Here is a 19,309-nt window from a genome sequence, read left to right as displayed (position 1 = left end):
GAATAAAGTGAGATGATCTGCTGATGGTCCTGAATGGCTTGTTGAATGAGTGTTGATAGTCTGAGGCTCATCAATTAACAGATCTGCTGAAAACAATCTTTATTTCATGACAATAGTTCCTGTTTTCACCTCATTTATTATGCTGATGGCTTCAAATCTCCTGTAAATTGTCACTTAATGCTCATTTCATTGATAAGACTGAGGGGATTTGTTGGCTACTATATGTAGCTTTAAGAAATATTAGTATGGTAGTCTCAGTAAAAGCATATTTCTTTGTTCTGTAAGAAGGAACTGTCTCCTATTCTCTCTATTATGAACACAGTATAAGGGTCCTCCAGGCTACATTTATACATGTGGTAGGATAGCCAGAAACTGACCATATATGACCTTGTTATTCAATGTATCATATTCATATATGATGTAAAGTATCCACTATCTTATTGGTTAACTCGCTGTAACTCCCCTCATATTCTTGATATATCTTCTGAGACAAAGATGCTAATAAACTTGAGAGATACATTTTCTCCCTCAGCGCTGGGTTTGATATTGTTCATTCAATCTAACAGTAGCCTAGCTTTCAACTGTTTTTTCCTACCATTATTTATATTTGGAAGGGTTTAACTAAACCAACTCAGTAACTTCTATGTTTGATTTTGGCAGATCAAATCAGTGAAGCTCCTCCCACAGTAATTCATCATCAGTGAAGCTCCTCCCACAGTAATCACATCATCAGTGAAGCTCCTCCCACTGCAATCACATCATCAGTGAAGCTCCTCCCACAGTAATTCAGCAATAAATGCTGTAAATTCCTATCAGCTACAAGTGAAGACGAGCATCAGAGCATCAGGAAGAGCTGAAATCTGCAAAGACTGAGTTTATTAAAGAGGACAGAGAGAACATGAGTGATCCAGAACCCTGCAGAATGAAACACACTGAAGATCCTGAAGAACAAAGAGGTTGGTGTTTATTCTTCATTCATTCATGATGCTGAAGGACATTCATGTTAGAAACATTCAAGCACTTCATCACATTTACATAAACAGTTCAACTATGACATGGCTGCAAAAGTTTATTTTTTAACAAATGGTCGGTAAAGGGAGGTTTGTATAACAAATAATAATCATTCCAAAATGTACATTTTACAATCTACTCTGCTTTACTGCAAATATTTGTGTGTAAAGTCAATGGAAGGAGAAGTTTAGTGTGAACGGCCCTTAACACTATATATTTTTACATTAAGCACCAACACTTCAAAAGAAGTATATTTAAAACTAGATTTCTTAGTGGTTTTAAAAATATTACTATAAATTACAGCGACACCTCCCTCTTTGCCTTTCAGACGAGGCTCATGTTTATAACAGTAATTTTGCGGGTGGACTCATTTAAAGTAATGTAATCGTTTGGTTTTAGCCAGGTTTCTGTCAAACACAGAAGGTAAGAGGTAGCGAATTCCACAATTTAGGAGCATTAACACTAAATGACCTTCCACCTGCAGTAGACAGCCGGAAACGAGGGATGGACAATAAACCCAGTTCAGCTGATCTAAGGGACCGGGCAGGGTGGTAAGGGTAGAGTAGGTTAGACAGGTATTGGGGAGCAAGACCATTTAATGCTTTGAACGTTAAGAGCAATACCTTAAAGTGGATACGTGATGCCACAGGTAGCCAGTGAAGGTCATGAAGCAGAGGAGTAATGTGAGCAGAACGCCTAGTGGATGTGAGAACTCTTGCTGCAGAGTTTTGAACATACTGTAATCTTGAAATAAGTTTTTTGGGAAGACCAAGAAATAAGGCATTGCAATAGTCCAGGCGTGATGTGATTAATGCATGAATTAATGTTTCAGCATCGGCTAAAGTGAGAGAAGATCGTAGACGAGCAATATTACGAAGATGGAAAAAAGAGTTTTTAACAAGAGAAGAAATATGGGAGCCAAAAGATAAAGTTGGATCGAATAAGACACCAAGGTTACGAATTGATGAAGAAGGCTTAACGTGAATTCCATCAATATCAAAGGACTGGTCCATCCTTTTGACTGAGGCAGTTGAACCAATCACTAATATCTCGGTTTTCTTATCGTTTAATTTGAGGAAATTCAAGGACATCCAATGCTTGATGTCCCTGATACATGCAGTGAATGGGTCAGGCAGAAATGGCCTATTGGAACTGGTGGTAAGATAGATTTGAATGTCATCAGCGTAGCAATGGAATTTAAGTCCATGCCTGCGTATGATGTCACCAAGTGGATATATGTAGATGATGAACAATAGCGGGCCAAGAACAGAACCTTGAGGAACACCCTGTGTAAGTGAAGCAGGGGCAGATCTGAACCCTTGTATAGTGATGTAATACTTTCTGTCGCTAATGTAGGAAATGAGCCAGGAAAGAGCAGAGCCAGTGATGCCAATATCAGAAAGCCTAGAGATCATTATTTCATGGTTGACTGTGTCAAAAGCAGCGCTTAAATCAAGGAGCATCAAGATGCTTATCAGCCCTGAATCCATGGACAAAATAATGTCATTAACCACCCGAAGAAGGGCAGTTTCAGTGCTATGTGATGGGCGAAAACCAGACTGAAAAGGTTCAAAAAGACCATTACCATCCAAATGTGATCGCAATTGTGAAGCAACAACCCTTTCAAGGACTTTGCTTAAAAATGTTAAGTTGGATATTGGTCTGTAATTGTCCATATTTAGGTGGTCTAGGCCTGGTTTTTTAAGAATGGGGGTCACCGCAGCCATTTTTAATTCTGCTGGAACAATGCCAGACGCCAAACTACAGTTTATCATGTGTGTTAAGATAATAGTAAAAACATGAAGCCGTTTGCTTTTCAAAAAAAATATGATACATTTAAACGCGATCGCGCTGCAAAATATGATGCATTCAAACGCGATCACGATCCAAAATATGATACATTCAAACGCGATCGCGCTCAAATATAAAACATTATGGTTACCATATACATATCTACGTTTGAGCAGATATCCACAAACACAGTAACAGTAAACACGGGTCTAAATATTATAATATTCACCATATATCTAGCAACAGTTCAACTGCAATGTGAAATTTCTGCAACAACAGCAAACTAATATGTAAGAATTTCTTACCTTACATCTTTCTTGTCTTCAAATCGCGTTCTTCTTCTTCTGATGTAAATCCAATATAAGCTCAGGCGCGTCTAAAAGCAGAGACTTGTGAAGTGTTTTGGTGTTTTGTTTTTGAGGTAGGCCTAATGAGCGCGTTCGCGTTCCATGTGGAGATTTGCATGTGAATCTCTTTTGCGCGAGTGGGCGTGGTAAATTAAAAAATAATTAGGAACCGTTTGAGAAGCTGGACATCTTGTTGGTTTTATACAAATTACTTAAACAGAGAATATTTGTTTTCAGTTTGAATCCGATCATTTAAAAGTACACACTTAAATGTTTATAAAGGTATATGGCTCATAAATGGGTGACAAGTATTCGCTGAGTTTTGTTTCAGTTTATAGACGTGCTCAAGAAAAAAAAGTTCACCGCGACGGAGAGGCAGAACGCACACCCTGTTTATTTTCTTTATTTTACAAAAGCACAATGTTTTGATTTGATTGTAAGTGGACACATACAAAAGTAGAAATATCACAGATTCTTTTTTTATATTTCTTTTTTCTGTATGGCCATAAATGACGGAGTAATTTAAGTTTATAATGCTACAATGTGGAGAAAATCCACCAAAACGTGCCCGCGCATTTGCCGACCTCAGAGGGTTAAGCTGGCTATGATTAAACCGCTTGTTAAAAAAACGCAACTTGATCCTACAGAATTTGTCAATTACAGGCCGATCTCGAATCTACCTTTTCTGTCAAAGATATTAGAAAAAGCAGTATCTTCACAACTGTGTTCCTTTCTTGAAAGAAATGATATCTGCGAGGATTTTCAGTCTGGATTTAGACCATACCATAGTACTGAGACTGCTCTCGTTAGAGTCACAAATGATTTGCTCTTATCATCCGATCGTGGTTGTATCTCTCTATTAGTGTTACTCGATCTTAGTGCTGCATTTGATACTATCGACCACAACATTCTTTTAAATAGACTCGAAAATTATGCTGGCATTAGTGGAATTGCACTAGCATGGTTTAAATCATACTTATCTGACCGTTATCAGTTTGTAGCAGTAAATGAAGAGATGTCTCATCGATCACAAGTTCAGTATGGCGTACCACAAGGCTCAGTACTAGGACCGTTGCTGTTCACTCTGTACATGCTACCCTTAGGAGATATCATTAGGAAACATGGCATTAGCTTTCGATTAGCCGACGATACTCAGCTCTATATTTCTTCAAAACCTAATGAAACTTACCAATTCACAAAATTAACGGAATGCATAGCGGATATAAAAAATTGGATGACTCGTAATTTCCTACTTCTAAATTCTGAAAAAACAGAGTTTCTAATTATTGGACAAAAAACTTCCTCACGTAATAATCTAGAATACTGTCTAACACTTGATGGCTGCTCTGTTAAGTCTTCGGCGTCGGTTAGGAATCTGGGTGTGCTCTTTAATACCAATCTTTCATTTGAAAGTCACGTGTCTAGTATCTGTAAAACTGCATTTTTCCATCTTAAAAATATATGTAAATTACGCCATATGCTCTCATTGACAAATGCGGAACAATTAGTTCATGCGTTCATGACCTCAAGGCTAGATTATTGTAATGCTCTACTGGGTGGTTGCCCTGCACGCTTAATAAACAAACTACAGCTAGTTCAAAACGCAGCAGCTCGAGTTCTTACCAGAACCAGGAAGTATGACCATATTAGCCTGGTTCTGTCAACACTGCACTGGCTCCCTATTAAACATTGCATCAATTTTAAAATATTGCTGATCACGTACAAAGCACTAAATGGTTTAGCTCCGCAGTACTTGAGCGAGCTCTTAACGCATTATAGTCCTTCACGTCTATTGCGATCTCAAAATTCCGGCCAGTTGATAATACCTAGAATATCAAAATCTACTGCTGGTGGTAGATCCTTTTCCTATTTAACGCAGTGCTGAAGTGCCAACTAGTCTCTCCCTGTGAAGGATCTCTTTACCACTCTACAGATAAAGCATTGTCGGGAAACTCAATTTGCGTATCTACCCCGAATTGATAAAATAAAATAAAATTCTGTATAAAAAATTATAAGGAAACACCAGTACTTTGTTTAGGCTTGGTTTGTAGGGAATTACAAACCTGCGCACATATATTCAAACGCACATAACTATAGAACCAATTCTTAATGCGCATGTGAACACCATCGGCGTTTCTCACAGGTTCGCGTTTAAAGTCTATGTAGAGAGTATTGTGTCGTCTTAGCGGCCCCTAACTTAATAACAAATGATTGTTGCGACGGAAGCGAATCAATCATAACTAACCTTAGCTGGAAAATAACTTTATTGAAGAACCGCTATAAAGCCAAAACAATCTCTGTTACCATAAATTATACGTTTATCTCTGTAAAGCTGCTTTGAAACAATCTACATTGTTAAAAGAGCTATATAAATGAAGATGACTTGACTTGACTTGACTTATACTCGACGCGTCTGCACAAGCGCGAAGGTGCGTGCGGCAAAAATGACGTCATTGCGGTGTGGGCGGTCGTGCGCGTTGGGTTCGCAAGACCCAATTTCGCCTGGCTGTGTGCACGCGACAATTTTTGTAACAACGCGCGCGGCACCGCATCCGAAGATGATCAACTTCGAGCCGAATCAGGCCGAGCTCGAACTTCTCACCACATGGTCACCAAGTTTGCACGTCTAAATTAGTTGCTTACATTGAAAATGCATTGAAAAAATTACAAAAAAATTAGCATACAATAGCATAACAAGTATTTTTAATGACCATAAAGATCTAGGGGTGGGAATCTTTTACCATCTCACGATTCAATTCGATTCCGATTCTTGAGGCCACGATTCGATTCAAAATCGATTTTCGATTCAAAAAGATTTTCGATTCAAAACAATTCGATTTTATTCATAATGATTTCTAATCAGGTTTCTGATCATGATCTGCTCTCATCTGCTTTGCTATACAGAATGACAAACGGAGACATTAAAGTGTCTTTCACATTTATTAAGTTAAATTCTCAGGGAAGTGCCTTTTATCAAAAACATTGTCTGGTTCTCAATTGCTACTCATTAGTAGCTAGCTATAAAATAAGTTGGAACAAAAATAAAGTGCTTCTTCATAATGCAAAATGGTTGAAAACTAGATGTACCGCATGGCGGTACAAAATATGACCGCCGCTCAGGCCTGCACTGGCTTTCCACAAAATTAAATGACGTGGAGCAATTTGGCTGTATTGCGTGTTTATGTATATACCTAAAAAAAGTAGTAGTATGTGCATGTCTGTCTGTGTGTGTGTGTATGTGTGTGTGTTTGTGTGTGCGCATGTGTGTTTGTGTGTGTGTGTCTGTGCATGTGGATTTGCATGCTTGCGTTTGTTTGTATTCCTGCATGTGTGTGTGTGACAGTATCATCCTAAACCAGCAACCCTTCGCTCAACAGCACCATCTACAGGCCGATGAGTGTACAGTCACTAAATGTGCACATAAATGAATTTATTTTATACCCCCCATGGATGAAATTCTACGAAACTTAGCAGAGGATACCCCCAGAGGATGTCAATTTAATCATACACATGAAATATGGTGCAGTTCTGAACATCTCCACTGAAGATAGGGCGATTAAAGCAGAATAATATTGCATTTTCATTTTTTATGGGAGGGGCGCAAATCACAAATGAGTCATTATGGGCTAGGTTGATGTGGGCCCTTAAGACCAACATACCATAAAAATTTCTTCATCCTCGGTGCCACGGTTCAGGTAGTTATTTAGGAAAAACTGCATTTTTTGGGTTTGGGGGGGCCCAGCGCGGGGGGGGAGTGGCCCCCGGGGACCAAACGAAATTTTTCCGTAAAAGTCTAGTGGGGCTACATGCCAGTAACAGTAAACACGGGTCTAAATATTATAATATTCACCATATATCTAGCAACAGTTCAACTGCAATGTGAAATTTCTGCAACAACAGCAAACTAATATGTAAGAATTTCTTACCTTACATCTTTCTTGTCTTCAAATCGCGTTCTTCTTCTTCTGATGTAAATCCAATATAAGCTCAGGCGCGTCTAAAAGCAGAGACTTGTGAAGTGTTTTGGTGTTTTGTTTTTGAGGTAGGCCTAATGAGCGCGTTCGCGTTCCATGTGGAGATTTGCATGTGAATCTCTTTTGCGCGAGTGGGCGTGGTAAATTAAAAAATAATTAGGAACCGTTTGAGAAGCTGGACATCTTGTTGGTTTTATACAAATTACTTAATAGCATAACAAGTATTTTTAATGACCATAAAGATCTAGGGGTGGGAATCTTTTACCATCTCACGATTCAATTCGATTCCGATTCTTGAGGCCACGATTCGATTCAAAATCGATTTTCGATTCAAAAAGATTTTCGATTCAAAACAATTCGATTTTATTCATAATGATTTCTAATCAGGTTTCTGATCATGATCTGCTCTCATCTGCTTTGCTATACAGAATGACAAACGGAGACATTAAAGTGTCTTTCACATTTATTAAGTTAAATTCTCAGGGAAGTGCCTTTTATCAAAAACATTGTCTGGTTCTCAATTGCTACTCATTAGTAGCTAGCTATAAAATAAGTTGGAACAAAAATAAAGTGCTTCTTCATAATGCAAAATGGTTGAAAACTAGATGTACCGCATGGCGGTACAAAATATGACCGCCGCTCAGGCCTGCACTGGCTTTCCACAAAATTAAATGACGTGGAGCAATTTGGCTGTATTGCGTGTTTATGTATATACCTAAAAAAAGTAGTAGTATGTGCATGTCTGTCTGTGTGTGTGTGTATGTGTGTGTGTTTGTGTGTGCGCATGTGTGTTTGTGTGTGTGTGTCTGTGCATGTGGATTTGCATGCTTGCGTTTGTTTGTATTCCTGCATGTGTGTGTGTGACAGTATCATCCTAAACCAGCAACCCTTCGCTCAACAGCACCATCTACAGGCCGATGAGTGTACAGTCACTAAATGTGCACATAAATGAATTTATTTTATACCCCCCATGGATGAAATTCTACGAAACTTAGCAGAGGATACCCCCAGAGGATGTCAATTTAATCATACACATGAAATATGGTGCAGTTCTGAACATCTCCACTGAAGATAGGGCGATTAAAGCAGAATAATATTGCATTTTCATTTTTTATGGGAGGGGCGCAAATCACAAATGAGTCATTATGGGCTAGGTTGATGTGGGCCCTTAAGACCAACATACCATAAAAATTTCTTCATCCTCGGTGCCACGGTTCAGGTAGTTATTTAGGAAAAACTGCATTTTTTGGGTTTGGGGGGGCCCAGCGCGGGGGGGGAGTGGCCCCCGGGGACCAAACGAAATTTTTCCGTAAAAGTCTAGTGGGGCTACATGCCCACCAAATTTCATGTTCCCCGGTGTTTCGGTGTCCCTGGTATCATTGACGGAAAATTAAGTAGATTGACAAAAAAAAAAAAAAAAAAAAACGTTGACAATCCCTATATGACCGCTTTCGCTAGCTACGCTAGCGTAGGTCATAATTAGGGGTGGGAATATCTAGGCACCTCACGATTCGATTCGATTATTATTCAGAGGGTAACGATTATCGATTATTAACGATTATTAATAATCGGGCCCAGCGCGGGGGGGGAGTGGCCCCCGGGGACCAAACGAAATTTTTCCGTAAAAGTCTAGTGGGGCTACATGCCCACCAAATTTCATGTTCCCCGGTGTTTCGGTGTCCCTGGTATCGTTGACGGAAAATTAAGTAGATTGACAAAAAAAAAAAAAAAAAAAAACGTTGACAATCCCTATATGACCGCTTTCGCTAGCTACGCTAGCGTAGGTCATAATTAGGGGTGGGAATATCTAGGCACCTCACGATTCGATTCGATTATTATTCAGAGGGTAACGATTATCGATTATTAACGATTATTAAAAAAAATTACTACTTGGTACTTTTAAAGCAAAGTATTTATGATGACCCATAACGAACTTACTTCCAATACTTCCTATATTAATTTTATTAATAAAACAAATGGAAGTGATTTGGCAAGTCAACTGTAAGGTTACATTTGCCAGCATATTTCCCAACATTGCTGAGAACCAACAGGAAAATAAATGTGTGCCTGTACCAGCAGCATACTTGTAGTAAATTAATACAAACTTCAGCATATTCTGAATCTCTAGCATTTAATAATAGACTTCTAACCAACATCCTCTTGTTATTTCCAATGAGCAATATAATCCTTCAGACAAAAAACATTTTGCTGTAGCATATTCACAAACAGTTTTCGTTCAAAAATATAGAATTATGTACCAGAACTTAAGCTATCATATAATGCTTGTGGACTTATGCATATTATGAATAATTAGTCGCATACAAAGTCGCTCTTATACACAACTAAATAATAAAGAGTTATGACTTGAAATGTTTGCTGTATACCACAATCAAAAACAGCTTATACAAAAAAAGTGAATGAACATCTGCAGAGAGTAACTTACAGTCAAAATGTAACTTTTTGTGACTGGCATTGCACATATTGCATACAGATCGGTTTACAGCATATTGATGTGAAAACTAAACAATACAGAAATTAGCTCTCATACAAAAAAATACTAAATAGATCACAATGAAATTGCCAATTTTCCATACGTTAGCTTTTAACGAAGAAGGTGCCGTTCGGATTTGGCGCTCAGCCATCATGCGTCTGTTATGTGCGCGTCTCTGTTATGTACACGCCACAGACTGTCCGCGCACTGCACGTCCGCTTCAGAGTTCCACCTTTTGCGTTCCGTCAATGTTACGTTATTATAATTATTTTTTTTATAATTATTTTTTTTTTTTTTTGAAAATCGATTTTTGACATTTGTGAATCGATTCAGAATCGTCCACGTCCCGCATCGCGATTCATCTAAGAATCGATTTTTTCCCCACCCCTATAAAGATCCATGTTTTATAAAAATGTTCACGAAACTTGATGAAATGTTTAGTGAAATTAGAAAATATGTAAGAAATTGTTAATTTATTTTGTATACACATTCTCATATCCATATATTTTGTTTTATTGTCACTAGTATTAATCTCAGGGTTTACTGGGTTTTACACAATTCTTTTAGTAGTGTAGTATTGGTGGTGATGTACTAAAATAAACATTGTCACGTGTGTATCTTCTTCTAACCGCTGATTCCTGATGGTTTAGAGGATAATTTCTTGAGTCGCCCCCTATCGTTTCAAAGAATAGTACAACGGCGAGCGCGTCAAGTGTAAACGCCTTGTCCATTTGGGGAGGTGCATGCGCAGTCTGCGAAGACTCACGCTGCGGAGTCAGGCGAAAGTATAAACAAGGCTTCATTCGTGCCGCAAGGCCTCCAGACGCATCTTTACATTGACTGAACATTGAAATCACTTGCGCCAGACGCTCTATTCGCGTTTGGTGTGAACGCAGCAGGGGAGGAGAGAGAAAAAGAGTGCCTCCGAGTGAGCGAGCAAAGCGAGAGTGAGGTCTGCGGACTTGGCCATTAGTTGATTTACTTGTTTTTGTCTAGGTACGTTGTCAAATATGTTTAAACTTAAATAAACTACCTATACAAGTAGTTATGTCTCTTTGTATTAATTTGTCCTGTTATTGACTTAATGCGCGTCATTGACAAAGTGCGCAACCAGATGTTCAAATAGTTCGAATTATGTGTTTTTTTAGAGGGAATATTCGAATTTCATTTTTGAGCAAATTTGATAGCCCTAGTTCTTACTACAGAAACATGGGATTTGTGCCTATAATGTTTTAAAGATAATAACTGGAAGATAAGTGTACCTCATTCAGGGAAGGGTTCAGGGACGTATAATACATTTTATAAAAAGACATAAATTATTGTAATATTTTATAGCAGTTGTCTGTTACATTTGGGATCATTTTAATGTTCATTCACTCCATATTTCTCTCTTTGAATTATTTTGATTATTTAGAAAATTTGAAAATGAGAGTTTTTCTTTCATTTCAGACCCGATGGAAGAGAGCGAGGAGAGTGAAGAACTGAGTGAAGTGAAGGAGGAGAGTGAAGAACTGAGTGAAGTGAAGGAGGAGAGTGAAGAACTGAGTGAAGTGAAAGAGGAGAGTGAAGAACTGAGTGAAGTGGAGGAGGAGAGTGAAGAACTGAGTGAAGTGAAGGAGGAGAGTGAAGAACTGAGTGAAGTGAAAGAGGAGAGTGAAGAACTGAGTGAAGTGAAGGAGAGTGAAGAACTGAGTGAAGTGAAGGAGGAGAGTGAAGAACTGAGTGAAGTGAAAGAGGAGAGTGAAGAACTGAGTGAAGTGGAGGAGGAGAGTGAAGAACTGAGTGAAGTGAAGGAGGAGAGTGAAGAACTGAGTGAAGTGAAGGAGGAGAGTGAAGAACTGAGTGAAGTGAAGGAGGAGAGTGAAGAACTGAGTGAAGTGGAGGAGGAGAGTGAAGAACTGAGTGAAGTGGAGGAGGAGAGTGAAGAACTGAGTGAAGTGAAGGAGGAGAGTGAAGAACTGAGTGAAGTGAAAGAGGAGAGTGAAGAACTGAGTGAAGTGAAGGAGGAGAGTGAAGAACTGAGTGAAGTGGAGGAGGAGAGTGAAGAACTGAGTGAAGTGAAGGAGAGTGAAGAACTGATGGAAGTGAAGGAGGAGAGTGAAGAACTGAGTGAAGTGAAGGAGGAGAGTGAAGAACTGAGTGAAGTGGAGAAGGAGAGTGAAGAACTGAATGAAGTGGAGGTGGAGAGTAAAGAACTGACTGAAGTGAAGGAGGAGAGTGAAGAACCGAGTGAAGTGGAGAAGGAGAGTGAAGAACTGAATGAAGTGAAGGAGGAGAGTGAAGAACTGAGTGAAGTGAAGGTGGAAAGTAAAGAACTGACTGAAGTGAAGGAGGAGAGTGAAGAACTGACTGAAGTGAAGAAGGAGAGTGAAGAACCAAATGAAGTGAAGGAGGAGAGTGAAGAACTGAGTGAAGTGAAGGAGGAACATCATGTAAAATCTGGAGAAAAACCTTTGAGTCGCTCAAAGACTAAAAAGACATTTTTAAAGAAAAGAGGAGCCAAGAAATCTTTCACCTGCACTCAGTGTGGAAAGAGTCTCACAACCAAACAAAGACTTGAGCTTCACATGAGGATCCACACCAGAGAGAAGCCGTTCATGTGTGAACAGAGTGAAAAGAGATTCTCAGACAAACAATCTCTTAAGATTCACATGAGAGTTCATACAGGAGTGAAGCCACATGTATGCAATCAATGTGGGAGTAGTTTCAGTCAATTATCATCCCTTAATGTTCACATGATGATCCACACAGGAGTGAAGCCGTTCTCATGTGATCAGTGCGGGAAGAGTTTCAGTCAATCTTCAAACCTTAAAGAACACATGAAAATCCACACTGGAGAAAAGCCGTTCTCATGTGATCAATGTGGTAAAACATTTCTTAGGTCATCACACCTGAAGAGACACCTGACAGTTCATATGAAGGAGAAGCCGCATTCATGTTCTGTGTGTGGAAAGAGTTTTTCACTGCGGCAATATTTACATAGACATGAGAAAATACACACTGGTGTGAGAGAGTACATGTGCTTTGAGTGTGAGAAGACTTTTATTACAGCAAACTGTTTAAAACTGCACCAGAGAATTCACACTGGAGATCAACCTTACAAGTGTTCACACTGTGACAAGAGATTCAGTGATTCATCGCATCTGAAAACACATGAGAGGATCCACACTGGAGAAAAACCTTACAAGTGTTCACACTGTGACAAGAGATTCAGTCACTCAGCAAATCTGAAAAAACATGAGAGGACCCACAGCAGTGAGAAGCCACACACCTGTGATCAGTGCGGGAAGAGTTTCAGGCATTCTTCAAACCTTAAAGAACACATGAAAATCCACACTGGAGAAAAGCCGTTCTCATGTGATCAATGCGGCAAAACATTTCTTGGGTCATCAGACCTGAAGAGACACCTGAGAGTTCATACAAAGGAGAAGCCGCATTCATGTTCTGTGTGTGGAATGAGTTTTTCACGGCTGCAATATTTACATGGACATGAGAAAACTCACACTGGTGTGAGAGAGTACATGTGCTTTGAGTGTGAGAAGACTTTTATTACAGCGGACGGTTTAAAATTGCACAAGAGAATTCACACTGGAGAAAAACCTTACAAGTGTTCACACTGTGACAAGAGATTCAATCAGTCAGCACATCTGAAAACACATGAGATGATCCACACTGGAGAAAAACCTTACAAGTGTTCACACTGTGACAAGAGATTCAGTTTGTCAGGACATCTGAAAAGACATGAGAGGATCCACACTGGAGAAAAACCTTACAAGTGTTCACATTGTGACAAGAGATTCAGTGTGTCAGCAAATCTGATACAACATGAGAGGATCCACAGCAGAGAGAAGCCGCACACGTGTGATCAGTGTGGAAACAGTTTCTCTTTTAAAAGTGACCTGAAGCGACACCTGAAGATCCATGCAGTGGAGAAACCCCATCACCTCAGTCTGAGTTCACGGTAAGTAGATCATCTTTATGTGCTGAGAAACAAAAGCTGCTTTTCCACTTTCGGAAAAGGTTCAAGTTGTGTTTCCACTTGAGCCTGGTCTGGCACGGCACAATTACAAACCGTTCTCGGCCTTGAACTCTCAGCACACTTGGCTAACCGTGCCGAATCGTGATGGTTGAATGTGTAGTGGTGGAAATTTGGATTCTTTCCGGAGATTCGTTAACCCCCTGGGGTCGGCCATATCGGCGGTGATACCAGCTCGCTTTTTTTCTTATCAGTTCAAATGAGATTCATTTTGCTCTGTTGACTTTGATATTACAAACAAGTTTCATACATCAATCTATCCTGTTAAGTGTGTATTATTTTTGTGTATACTCACAATAAAAACAAAGTGTTGTGCTTTTTGCCAAATAAAGAAAAATAAACGTGATGCGAGTTCTGCCTTCTCTCTGTCAGTTAAGTCCATTCTGAAACGCGTCCGAAAATGAACTGTAACTCAGCGAATACTCAGTCAAACAGGCATACAGACTAGAGGTCTACCGATTAATCGGTCAGCCGATTAATCAATTCATTCAATTCATTCAGGTACAATTACCAAACATATCTCAAGGTCTTTTTGTCTTTTGTACAAGTGCAGATTGGTCAAGTGTTCAATAAATGTTTTTGTTGAGAAATCTTGTCTATCTTAAAGGAGAACTCTGGTCAATTTTAACATTGAGCTCAGTTTTTTGTAAATTTGGAGTGCTGTCAGTACAGAGAACAACGACAAAAATCGATGTCGCCTACACAGTGTTATTCTCTTTTTAAAATTTGCACCCTATTGACTTCAATGGGGCAAGTACTAAACCTGCTTTTAGTATCTTAACATCCTTGATGTGTCATTACAAGTGCACCAGCCATGTGAGTGATTCTTTATGAGTGAACACGGGTGAATCTGACTGCAGTAGATGTGAAAAATATGAATAAAAATGATGTTAATTCAGAGAGCGCACAAACCTGTATTTACATCCTATTTTCAGAGGAAGTCCACAGTAGTCGATTGTCGAGTTCACGCGCATAGGTTTAGTTAACTATGATCACGCGTGGGAACTCGACAATCGACTACTGTGGACTTCCACTTCAGGTGAGTGTATATATACAGTGAGGAAAATAAGTATTTGAAAAACCCTGCTATTTTGCAAGTTCTCCCACTTGGAAATCATGGAGGGGTCTGAAATTGTCATCGTAGGTGCATGTCCACTGTGAGAGACATAATCAAAAAAAAAAAAAAATCCAGAAATCACAATATATGATTTTTTAACTATTTATTTGTATGATACAGCTGCAAATAAGTATTTGAACACCTGTCTATCAGCTAGAATTCTGACCCTCAAAGACCTGTTAGTCTGCCTTTAAAATGTCCACCTCCACTCCATTTATTATCCTAAATTAGATGCACCTGTTTGAGGTCGTTAGCTGCATAAAGACACCTGTCCACCCCATACAATCAGTAAGAATCCAACTACTAACATGGCCAAGACCAAAGAGCTGTCCAAAGACACTAGAGACAAAATTGTACACCTCCACAAGGCTGGAAAGGGCTATGAGGAAATTGCCAAGCAGCTTGGTGAAAAAGGTCCACTGTTGGAGCAATCATTAGAAAATGGAAGAAGCTAAACATGACTGTCAATCTCCATCGGACTGGGGCTCCATGCAAGATCTCACCTCGTGGGGTCTCAATGATCCTAAGATAGGTGAGAAATCAGCCCAGAACTACACGGGAGGAGCTGGTCAATGACCTGAAAAGAGCTGGGACCACCGTTTCCAAGGTTACTGTTGGTAATACACTAAGACGTCATGGTTTGAAATCATGCATGGCACGGAAGGTTCCCCTGCTTAAACCAGCACATGCAAAGGCCCGTCTTAAGTTTGCCAATGACCATTTGGATGATCCAGGGGAGTCATGGGAGAAAGTCATGTGGTCAGATGAGACCAAAATAGAACTTTTTGGTCATAATTCCACTAAACGTGTTTGGAGGAAGAAGAATGATGAGTACCATCCCAAGAACACCATCCCTACTGTGAAGCATGGGGGTGGTAGCATCATGCTTTGGGGGTGTTTTTCTGCACATGGGACAGGGCGACTGCACTGTATTAAGGAGAGGATGACCGGGGCCATGTATTGCGAGATTTTGGGGAACAACCTCCTTCCCTCAGTTAGAGCATTGAAGATGGGTCGAGGCTGGGTCTTCCAACATGACAATGACCCAAAGCACACAGCCAGGATAACCAAGGAGTGGCTCTGTAAGAAGCATATCAAGGTTCTGGTGTGGCCTAGCCAGTCTCCAGACCTAAACCCAATGGAGAATCTTTGGAGGGAGCTCAAACTCCGTGTTTCTCAGTGACAGCCCAGAAACCTGACTGATCTAGAGAAGATCTGTGTGGAGGAGTGGGCCAAAATCCCTCCTGCAGTGTGTGCAAACCTGGTGAAAAACTACAGGAAACGTTTGACCTCTGTAATTGCAAACAAAGGCTACTGTACCAAATATTAACATTGATTTTCTCAGGTGTTCAAATACGTATTTGCAGCTGTATCATACAAATAAATAGTTAAAAAATCATACATTGTGATTTCTGGATTTTTTTTTTAGATTATGTCTCTCACAGTGACATGCACCTACGATGACAATTTCAGACCCCGCCATGATTTCTAAATGGGAGAACTTGCAAAATAGCAGGGTGTTCAAGTACTTATTTTCCTCACTGTATATATAATACTATTTTTGTCAAAAATAAAGTTATAAACTAAGATGTTAGATGTTCCAATGTTGGCTATAGGCCTATTCAAACTAATGAATACATATGATAAAATGTAGGCCTATAATCATTTTTTTTACAAAGAAAGAGTACACTTGAAATATTGTCGAAATTGTAATTATTGTTGTAATTGTAACCTTTTTAATAAAATAGCAAAACATATTTACAAGATAGATGTAAGCAAAATCTTAAATGGTCAATATAAATCTTCTTCTAAATATATCTTTTGTCCTTGCATTTATTCTTGTGGCTCAGTCAGTATCACACCTGAATGAATGGCTCATTATGCAAGACATAATGGGTGGGACATTGTATTCTCAGGTGTAAACCACTCCTCGTTCACGCCCCCTCGCATATTGGCCAAGCAAAACCTGTCTTACACAATTTAAATCAATGTATTGTTTTATGTGAACGATAAAGCAAGACTATTTTCATATTTTCACACTTTTTTTTTAAATAAAAGTTGTTGATAACTTCTGGATTTGAAATACAAATAGTGAGTATGTATTTGTGGTATATCCTACAGCAGCGGATCATTTACGCACTGCAAACGCAGCATATGTGAAAGCACTATTGCGTGTGCTGCTCCTGCACTGCAACACGCACCGCATACGCACTGCACACGGAGTATGTGTGAAACGGGCATAAGCACTGCTACTTGGGCACAGAGATATCACACTCTACCTGGAATCCCCATAGGGGAATCCCCCAACTTTCCTCAACATACCAGCCTGACCTGCACCAAGTATCTTCGCTTTTGGATTGTGTTTAGTTTGAGAAGTAACAGCTACAGCAAACATGGTATAATAGTAAAAGGTCATATACGAATTTAATGTTTCACAGAATTCCATTGAATGTGTAACTGAGAAATCAATGGCTAGCAGCTCTGGATATCTGTACTTCAACACCTCTCTACAAAAGGAAACAGTATCGTGTTTGCGAAGAGCATTTTGCACTGGAGGAATACTTTGAAAAAATGCTATATGGACACAGAAAGACGGTACTACGTCTGAAGGATATGAATGTCCCATCCATTTTCAAAGCACAGGCAGAACAAAGTGCACATGTAAGTTGTCTTTTATCACTCTTCCTTACGTGAATCTGTGTCTTTATTCGGTTGTATGATAGATGCTGAGAAGCTGTGTATAGACTATAGTTCAAATTGCCTCCTCTATAACCTCATGTTGAGTTCAACCTGTTTAGCGTGAACAACCAAACTGAAAAAAACGCTGTTATCGTTACCTGTGAAATGAAATGACTGAGGGCTAGCTATATTTCTTGTATATACTGTATACTCGGTGCAGGTCATGCTGGTATGTTGAGACAGTTGGGGGATTCCCCTATGGGGATTCTAGGTGGAAATATCTCTGCCCAAGTAGCAGTGCCTCGCCCCAATATAGTCCATATATAAGTCTAGGAAATTGTTTAGTCTTAATCTGCATTGCTATTTGTACTCGTCGTGAATACGCTGGCCACAAGAGGCAATTACATTTTTTTTTATCACTTTTACTCAGGACATGCTAGCTGTACATTTGTACTTTTAAATAGTACAAATGTTATTATCTATCCATCTTCTTCCGCTTATCCGGGGACGGGTCACGGGGGCAGCAGTCTAAGCAGGGAAGCCCAGACTTCCCTCTCCCTAGACACTTCCTCCAGCTCTTCCGGGGGGGCACCAAGGGCGTTCCCAGGCCAGCCGGGAGACAATAGTCCCTCCAGCGTGTCCTAGGTCTTCCCTGGGGCCTCTTCTAGGTGGGACATGCCCGGAACACCTTCCCGGGAAGGCTTCCAGAAGGCATCCGGAAAAGATGCCCGAGCCACCTCAGCTGACCCCTCTCGATGTGGAGGAACAGCGGCTCTACCCTGAGCTCCTCCCGAGTGACCGAGCTTCTCACCCTATCTCTAAGGGATCACCCAGCCACCCTGCGGAAAAAGCTAATTTCGGCCGCCTGTGTCAGGGATCTTGTCTTTTCGGTCATGACCCACAGCTCATGACCATAGGTGAGAGTAGGAAGGTAGATTGATTGGTAAATCGAGAGCTTCGCCTTGTGGCTCAGCTCTTTCTTCACGACCGACCGGTACATCAACTGCATTACTGCACCGATCCGTCTGTCAATCTCCCGTTCCATCCTTCCCTCACTCCCCAAGACCCCAAGATACTTAAACTCCTCCCCTTGTGGCAGAAACTCTCCACCAACCTGAAGTGAGCAAGCCACCCTTCTCCGACTGAGAACCATGGCCTCGGATTTGGAGGCGCCTATTCTCATCCCAGCCGCTTCACACTCGGCTGCGAACCGTCCCAGTGCATGCTGAAGGTCCTGGTCTGATGGGGCCAGCATAACAACATCATCCGTAAAGAGCAGAGATGAAATCGTGTAGTCCCCAAACCTGACACCCTCCGGCCACTGGCTGCGCCTAGAAATTCTGTCCATAAAAATTATGAACAGAACTGGTGACTCCCAAGCCCGATTTTGTTTATTTTTATTTATTATTATTCAGTTTATTTAGATGGGGACAGATACAAATAACATAGATAAGCTTAACAGTCATCCGATGTATGTATCATAGTGTTTTTAGCTAAAGCTAATTCACGACACTTGTCCCTAGTAGGGCTTTTTGATAAAAAAATATAGTTTAACAATATTAAAAATAAGAAGGAAAAAAAATTTAATCCAAACTAAGGAAATAAAAAAGGACAAAAAATATACAGAGAGTGCAAAGTGTAAAGACTAAATATGAGAACAGTATTGTTCCTAAATTAACCACGTTTTTTATTTTTTATTTTTTTAAAGGTGGCTTATGTCGGATACATTTTAAGTGGTCTGGCAGAGAATTCCATCATTTTGCTCCTTTTACTGAAAAGGCAACCTGGGCAAATGATCCTCCACAATTTTGCCTCCACAACCACCTGGGCTGCAGTCCGCTTGGCCTGTCGGTACCCGTCAGC

The 19,309-nt window shown here is 40.1% G+C and overlaps 1 protein-coding gene across 1 annotated transcript; it reads left to right on the top strand.

Moving 5' to 3' along the window:
* Positions 1 to 532: 532 nt before the first annotated feature.
* On the top strand, positions 533 to 14,063 carry LOC311301869 (uncharacterized protein). Its single transcript, XM_084427241.1, has 3 exons — positions 533 to 956; positions 11,064 to 13,221; positions 13,307 to 14,063. The coding sequence occupies exons 1-3, from the start codon at positions 899 to 901 to the stop codon at positions 13,347 to 13,349; spliced, it is 2,259 nt and encodes a 752-aa protein (XP_084283367.1). The 5' UTR covers positions 533 to 898; the 3' UTR covers positions 13,350 to 14,063.
* Positions 14,064 to 19,309: the final 5,246 nt, after the last annotated feature.

The sequence above is a fragment of the Rutilus rutilus genome, assembly GCF_951802725.1.
Source record: "Rutilus rutilus genome assembly, chromosome: 1".
In the NCBI taxonomy this organism is placed as follows: domain Eukaryota; kingdom Metazoa; phylum Chordata; class Actinopteri; order Cypriniformes; family Leuciscidae; genus Rutilus; species Rutilus rutilus.
Note: the sequence above shows the minus strand (reverse complement) of the source record. Positions and strands in the feature narration are given on the sequence as shown.

Excerpts from the sequence above, each read along its gene's own strand:
- LOC311301869 (XM_084427241.1), top strand. The coding sequence starts at position 899 with ATGAGTGATCCAGAACCCTGCAGAATGAAACACACTGAAGATCCTGAA. Across the intron at positions 957-11,063 it reads AGATCCTGAAGAACAAAGAG|ACCCGATGGAAGAGAGCGAG; the intron begins GTTGGTGTTTAT and ends CTTTCATTTCAG. Across the intron at positions 13,222-13,306 it reads ACTGGAGAAAAACCTTACAA|TGTTCACACTGTGACAAGAG; the intron begins GTGTTCACACTG and ends AAACCTTACAAG.